The following is a 7,897-nucleotide window of genomic DNA, read 5'->3' as shown; positions in this document are numbered from 1 at the left end:
CCCTTTCCTTCTCCTACAAGGCAAGAGGGGGGAGTCCTACTCCCGGTGGGAGTAGGACTCCTCCAGGCGCACCCTAGGGGCCGGCCGCACCTCCCCCCTCCCTCCTTTATATACGGGGGCAGGGGGCACCCCATAACACACAAGTTGATCTTCGTGATCGTTCCTTAGCCGTGTGCGGTGCCCCCCTCCACAATATTCCACCTCGGTCATATTGTTGCGGTGCTTAGGCGAGGCCCTGCGTCGGTAGATCATCATCATCGTCACCATGCCGTCATGCTGACAGAACTCATCCCCGACACCCTGCTGGATCGGAGTCCGGGGATCGTCATCGAGTTGAACGTGTGCTGAACTCGGAGGTGCCGTACGTTCGGTACTTGGATCGGTCGGATCGTGAAGACGTACGACTACATCAACCGCGTTGTCATAACGCTTCCGCTTTCGGTATACGAGGGTACGTGGACAATACTCTCCCCTCTCGTTGCTATGCATCACCATGATCTTGCGTGTGCGTAGGAAATTTTTTGAATGGATGATGGTGAAAATTTAGACGGGCAAAAAAAACTTTTTTCTCACTTATATGTGGCATTGGGGGTAATTTTTATCAACTCAGAGAAACACACTACATACATCAAATCTCAACCATCAATTCATATGGGTGACATTAAATTAACGGATATAAAAGGGTGTCACATGGAGAACTAAGAAAGCTTCCTCCTTTTAATATTATGTATAGATGTAGATATAGATATAGAGAGATATAGGTATACATAGATATAGATATAGATATAGATATAGATATAGATATAGATATAGATTAAATTGTTAAGTCATGTCTGTTGAGCTACGAGTACGTTGAACCTATTGAACTTTTAGTGTTGAACTGGTAAGTCATGTGTACTGATGATGGATGGATGAACGAACTAATTAATGATGATTTAGACTGTTTGAACGAACTAATTGATGATGATCTGGACTATTGATGAATGACACATTTATCATGATTGATGGCTGATGCATTTGGCATCATGATCTTGCTTGTTGATTAATGATGCATTTGGCATGATGATCTTGCTTGTTCATTAATAATGCATTTGGCATGATGATCTTGCTTGTTGATGAATGATGAGTGATTAATTATGCATTTGGCATATGGTTAGGGTAAATCCAAAACCCTTTGGCATTTTCTGTCGTCAATGATGACAAATATTGTTAGGGTAAAGCCTAAACCTTTTGGCATTGGTCGTCGTCCATGATGACAAATATGGTTAGGGTAAATCCAAAACCCTTTATCATTTGTCGTCATCGACTAAGACAAGAAGGTTAGGGTAAAGCCTAAAGCCTTTGGCATTTGTGCTCATCGACAATGACAAATATGGTTTGGATAACTCCTAAACCCTTTGTCAATAAGGTGAAGTATGAACTAATTAAATTACATGGTGCCAAAAATTGTTAGGGTGTTTTTACGGACTAAATTACAAATTGCCTTATCAAAAGTTAAGTGTTGCATGTACAAAGGATTTACAGCTAGATGTTCTAGCAATGCAAACACTGGTGAGAAAATGCGGATTTAAAAAAAGTAAGTGTTGATGTAGGTAATCCAAAGTATGTGGTATTAATCCAACTAGATCTTGCATTAGAGAATAAAAGAGACAGGCCGATCACATGAGGGAACGAGTGTGCTCATCAGTAAGGTTCCCGGACGGCCGTCTACCACCACATAGCATCGCGGGTACCGCGCTTTGGGACATTCGACGGGGATGACAATGTGTGTGTAGGGGGGCCGCCTCCATGCCAAACTCTAGATTCGGTTCCTCCCTTCCGGATGATATGGTACTTCCCACAACTTTTATGTTGGAAAAAGGAATCTACTCGCGCGCTCGGACCCTGCGCCACTTCTGGCCCATGGACCGCCGCATTCAACCCCGGTCTACGGAGGGAAGCGGCTTCCTACACAGGAAGGAGATACATCTCACCTGGTCACACTTCTGTCAGGGCCTTTTTGCCAATTACACGAAGTGGAGGTAGTTTTATCAATTTCATCGGCCGAGGGGGTACAAACTAAAAAAAATGGTACGGCTCTCCCAGGTTTCCATCAAAAGCGTAGATATTTGGTAGGTTGCTCCGGAACGTTCGCGCCAATGCGGGATCACCGCGCCAATGCGGGATCACCATGCCAATGCGCGAACGTTTGCGCGGGAATCGAGTCGTTTCTCTGTTGGTTTGAAAGAAGAGGGTTAGCCTTCATTTATTATCTAATGCCTCCGATGAGAATGTTTTGCACCAGAGAATGTTTTGCACCAGAAATTGTTATTCGGAATTATTTGGGAAATGCTGGTCTGAAAATAAAAAAGTGTATATAATAAAGATGGTAGGCTGAAAAGCTGGGTGGGGACCCAAACACACCGGGGTTTCAGTTCCAAAAGGGGGAAAACCGTGGGCTTTGGTTTTGCTTGGCGAAGCTGCCTTCCCTTCCATGGAGTCAAGATCCGGGCGTCGTCGACTCCGTTCGTCCCCGCAGATTGCTGGTGCTCCGATGGAGGTGAGGCCGGGGCGTCCCCTGCGTTTCCCGCAGCCGCAGCTGTGTAGCCCAAGCGGCGGCGGCGGCAAACCAGATCGCATCAGCAACCTCCCGCAGGAGCTCCTCCTCCTCATCCTCACCCTCATGGGATGCGCTGCCACCGCCGCGCGCACCAGCGTCCTCTCCCGCCGGTGGCGCGATCTCTGGACGCATCTCCGCCAAATGGTCTTCCACAACCTCGCGCCGTCGATTGTACCGGCGCTCGGCCGTGTCCGTGCCCCCCCGGCCGCGGTCTCCCTCCTGGAAGTCCGCATCCCCAGCAGCAGCAGGCATCCCGGGCCCTTCGGCGCCACGGCCACCAGGCTGCTCTGCGCCGTTGTGCGGCTGGAGCCGGAGGAGATCGTCCTCAGCTTACCGTGGGGCGTAGAATTCGATGACCGGCGGAACCTCGTCCGGCTGCCGTGCTTCCAGCGGACCAAATCTCTCATGATGGAAAGGCTTCTCTTCTACTGCCCCGACAGCGAGTTCACCGCGCTCCGGACGCTGTCCATCTCCTACGGCCTCGGCGGCCTCTACAGCTTGCTCCCCCGATGCCCGCACCTCCTCGTGCTCAGCCTCAAGTTTATCAACGATGGCTTCGGACTTGTCCGGAATGGCTTCATCTCACTCCACTTGCCATCGCTGCAGGAACTTTTCCTTGAGAGCAACATAATGTACGCAGATGCAGTCGATATCGTCGCCCCTCTGCTGAAGCGACTCACGGTGTCCTTCGGCACTTACAAGCTGCTCAGCAGCATCTCCGTCTCGGCGCCAATCTTGGAGAAGGTTTCGTGGCAGTGCTGGTATTTGGGGGACGGGAGCATCGTCCGGTTTGGTCGTTGGAGCCTCCAGAGGTTGTGGCTACACACAGGAGAGACACAGGCACAGCTTCCTTCGCTCCACATTAGTGCCTCTGCCTCCAATGTATGTATCATCCACTCATCTCCATTTACTCAATATTTTTGTCTCCTTTTATATCAAGACAGAATTGTACAAGTGACACATATATCCTGTGAATCTTCTTTCAGAGCTCCTGGTTTATTTCCAATGAAGACAACTTTGCCCAGGAGATACAGAAGCACCTGGTTGCTGATTTCTCTCTTTTGGAGCTACGTCTCCTAAAAGCGGGACATGTTTTTGGAGCACTGGTGTTTCATCTCCTCGGGATTACTCGTATTTCTAGAGGTGTACAGAGGCTTAAGATCGTCCTAGAGAGATCGCGGGTACGTAACTACTTCTCCCCTTTCATATTATATCTCAATTATACACACTGTGTAGTAGTAATTTACATTTAATTTTTGGTTTTAGCTGAAAGGAAAATGCTCGCCAAACTGTTCATGTCAACCCACAAACTGGAGATCTCAAACAATCTCCTTGACTGCTCTTGAAGAAGTGGAAATCAATGGCTTCGAAGGACAAGAACATGAGTTTGATTTATTAAAATTAATACTCAAATGTGCACCAGCGCTTAAAAAGATGATACTGCAACTGTCACAGGAGGCCTCATCAAATAATAGTGGAAGCGCTAAAATATATGACATCTGCAGCGCCAATTCTTCAGTGGAATGCTATGTTTATCAGAGCACTAGTGAGTATTTATTCAGCATCCATGATCAGCATGCTCCTATATAATATGAAATAGAAAAATAAATGTTAATTATTTTAAGTTTTTCCGAAATATAATCTTTCATTGCTTTTCATGTTTAGGGTGGTTGAAATGTGTTAGTATTGACATCCCAATTACAGTTTAGTTGTGCATGTATCCCAGTTATTGGCTAATTTGACATGCTATATTTATCCGATTTTGTGTGCCCACACCTTCATTTTCACAGAAATATAACCTGGATATATACTAGAGTTGGTGATAAGAAAACATAAATATTTTTTGTGTGGGCTTGCTTACTTTATTTTTCCCTTTTGCATTCTTCTGTTTACCGTGCCCTTCTGTTTTGGGCCTGTATTCAAATTTATAGGCTATAGCTGAAGTGGTATCATCTGATTTTATTGACCATCCAATTTTGCACATGTTATTTAGTTCCAGTGAGATTCTGTTTAGCATGTACTGTGGTATTTGTTCCTGATGTCAACATGTATTGTGTTTTATTTGCAAGTGACAACAATCATTACACATATAACAACTCTACAATTGCATGGGCCGATACTTATAGGAGCTAGGTTTCAATATTTCTCCTTTGCAGGGCTAATGCATGGCGGCCAAATTTATCCGTTGACATGATTCCCATCCTTACATTTGCGGATTCAAGTGCTCATCGACAAACATCATCATTTTCCCATTCTAAACAGTCAATTACCTAGTATCAAGACTTTGTTCGGTTGTTTGGACAGTACTTATCATGTGCATGTTGTGTTACAAGTATATTGTAGCTCTTTATAGGGAGATCAGTTGAATCTTTGTTTGTTTCAATGCACTCAACCTGTTATTATTATGTTAAACCTTCTGTTTCGATTGCCCTGTGTTCTATTACATTTTACCAAAATACCAGCGGCGTCCCGTTTGGGACCGGCGCCACTAATTATCTACGCCTATATGGGTTTTCTATGCCTAGCGTAACCTCTGGTATTTTCATATCAGCCACCATCCACAGATCCATCGACCGCCATGTGTGATCTCATCGCCGCCACTTGTCGCTTATTAACCATCTACCGCCATGTGTGATCTCATTGCCATCTCTTGTTGCTATGGTCGACCTTGCCCTTGGCGCGACCTTTGTTACCCCTTCCGTCGATGCCTCTCGGTGACGCACCGGACAGCGGGCACTAAGCCGAGACAATGAGCACAAACTTCCTAGGTAGTTCTAGGTTCTTCCCATTGAAAAAACCAGGCAACTTGTGTGTAGACAACCCATGTCTTGCTAAACCTCGCACATGTGTGTAGACAAAAGGAATGAAAGGGGATTGTTGGTGGATCCTCACACTTGATAAAGAGCAGTGTTGCTCCACTAATCTAGTGCGTCAGTATTGCATTGCACCTGGTACTGGAAGCATAGCTAGAACCTGTGTCCAAAATTCTAGGGCTTTGTCACTCCATCAGAGTTGAGATCTGGTCTTCAACGGAGGTTAGATTAGGGCCCCGGAGTTCCACCCAAGAGCCTGATAGCGCAAGCCACGAAGCGGACTGCCTCAGCACCCTCCTTGAAGACCTACTCCTCCTTGCTTTCTTTCATCGGATGCGCTACCACCACCGTGCGCATCAGCGTCCTATCCCGCTAGTGGCATGACGGTCTCTGGGTCAGCCTTCGCCAAGTCATCTTTCACAGCGGCATCTTCAACTCCCTCAAATTGGCGCTTGGCTGTGTCACTCATGTGGTTCCCTACTCAAGATATGTGCCCCACATAGTTGGATCAATTCTGAGGTCTAGCCAAATCCAAGAAGTGTTCAGACATTGCGATAGCTTTGGAGCTACATGCATCTTCCATTTTATTGCTGGAGTTGTATCTTGGTAAATCTAATGGTTAGAACTCTTTTTGAGAAGGAAAGTCGAACTGTAGCGACCAGACCTCAAACAGTCTGATCTCTGTGCTCAGTGTCATCCCTGGATCAGTAATGCTGACACCACACAGTACTTGGAGGATTTATAACAGAGTTGCAATCACACACTTATTACATCGAATGTCTCAAAAGAGAACTTATTGAAATAAATATGGCTTAAGGCCATCTAAAATCGATAACAGCGGAAGACTTGGAAGATAAGCGAGTCCATCAACTCCAACGGCATCACTGAGTATAGAACCACGACCTAAAAGCACCTTACTCGTCGTCTGAAAAGTCTGCAACATGAAACGTTGCAGCCCGAAAACGGGTCAGCACATGGAATATGCTGGCAATGTAACACATAGAGGATAACAATAGATTAAGCTACACTACATGCAATATGGCTGGTGGAAAAGCTCTATAGTTACAGTTAAACATTGAGAATGGTTGACAGCATTCTCAATCCCAATTAAAAGTACTCATTAAACCCAATATTATTAAATTAGAGTAACATGATGAGATTCACATGATATCCAGATACTAGATACTCAAAATGTCCATAACCGGGGACACGGCTAACCATGATTAGTTTATACACTCTGGAGAGGTTTGCGCACTTTTCCCCACAAGACTTGATCGCCTCGTTTGATTCCTCGCACTACATGATGTTTGAGAAACGGATGACTGAGACACAGTCTTCGGAAGCGCTAGCACCTTACATGTGGGTAGACCGGTACACCTACTTTCCCCTACATCTGTTAGTCTACCCGTAAGAGTTCGCACAACTTAATCAACTATGCCAGAGCCCATAATGGCTTGTGGCTGCACACGTAAGTTTCTAGTTTGAATAATCTCATGATCCCTTTGAGCCTGGGTGGCGGTCCGAAGAAATACAGGCAAGTCCTGATAGAAACCAGGTGCCTCAATCCACCCAGATGTGTGTTTAAGTTGCCACCTTAAATAAACCATTAAATAACAATCTCACATCTCATGGATACACTCACCCAATCCACGTCTACTAGCATAGCATGGCATAATAAGCAAACGTAGAAGTAACTCCCAAGGGTTTGATAATAAAACATGTAATAGGTACTACCTCAACTACTTCCCAAAACCCACAATTTAATTAGATCCTAATCATGCAAGTGTTTGAGGATAGATCTAATGCATAAAAACTGGGTATGAGAAGAAGTATGATCAAAGTGTTACTTGCCTTGGTGATGATCCGCGAAACCTAGAGACTCGAAGTAACAGGCGGCGCACTCCGGGTATTCTATCGCAGACAAACAAACAAACGAACAAACAATAAGTACTCATCTAATGCGCAGGTAAAACTCGAATAAAAGATCTAACCAGAATGTTCAACTTAAGAACTCCGGTTTGCAAAAAGAACCAAATCGAACAAAGCAATGAAAGTCAAACAGCGAAAGAAAACAGCTTCGTTTTACTAATCTGGATCAAAGTCAAATTTTATAGAAGTAAAAACTGGTTTAAGTAGATTATTCGGAAAGAGGGTTTCGAGACGAAACTCCAGGCGCTTGAATCGCCTGATTCTGATAAACGAGCGAAAAGTTATACTAAAACAAAAATCGGATCAGGAATCGCGATCAGAAAAATCGCGGATTAAATCCGAGAAAAAGAAAAACGACGAACAGGCTGACAAACGAATGTTCATTGACTAAATAGATCTAATGAACACGTTCGTTAAAACGAACGAACGAGCGAACGCTCGCTAATTAACTAAACCAAAAAAAACCGATCTAATGAAAAACCGAAGAAAAAACCGAAGAAAAAACCGCTCGGTTTTATAAAAAAGATGGCGCGGATTACGGGGTGCGGCGAACCTC

The 7,897-nt window shown here is 45.0% G+C and overlaps 1 protein-coding gene across 1 annotated transcript; it reads left to right on the top strand.

The window, feature by feature from the left end:
• Nucleotides 1–2,402: 2,402 nt before the first annotated feature.
• Nucleotides 2,403–4,914, top strand: LOC123163147 (uncharacterized). The gene is made up of 4 exons (XM_044580907.1): nucleotides 2,403–3,481; nucleotides 3,586–3,780; nucleotides 3,866–4,145; nucleotides 4,756–4,914. Exons 1-4 carry the CDS (start codon nucleotides 2,474–2,476, stop codon nucleotides 4,791–4,793), a joined length of 1,521 nt encoding a protein of 506 aa, XP_044436842.1. The 5' UTR covers nucleotides 2,403–2,473; the 3' UTR covers nucleotides 4,794–4,914.
• Nucleotides 4,915–7,897: the final 2,983 nt, after the last annotated feature.

The sequence above is a fragment of the Triticum aestivum genome, chromosome 7B (genome assembly GCF_018294505.1).
Source record: "Triticum aestivum cultivar Chinese Spring chromosome 7B, IWGSC CS RefSeq v2.1, whole genome shotgun sequence".
Taxonomy (NCBI): Eukaryota; Viridiplantae; Streptophyta; class Magnoliopsida; order Poales; family Poaceae; genus Triticum; species Triticum aestivum.
The sequence above is the reverse complement of the archived record's forward strand: the minus strand, read 5'-3'. Positions and strand labels throughout refer to the sequence as shown.

What these genes read in the sequence shown, in the direction of transcription:
- LOC123163147 (XM_044580907.1), top strand. Translation starts at nt 2,474, where the DNA reads ATGGAGTCAAGATCCGGGCGTCGTCGACTCCGTTCGTCCCCGCAGATT. An exon ending in TTAGTGCCTCTGCCTCCAAT is followed by an intron (nt 3,482 to 3,585) that starts GTATGTATCATC and finishes ATCTTCTTTCAG; the next exon opens with AGCTCCTGGTTTATTTCCAA. An exon ending in TCGTCCTAGAGAGATCGCGG is followed by an intron (nt 3,781 to 3,865) that starts GTACGTAACTAC and finishes TTTTGGTTTTAG; the next exon opens with CTGAAAGGAAAATGCTCGCC.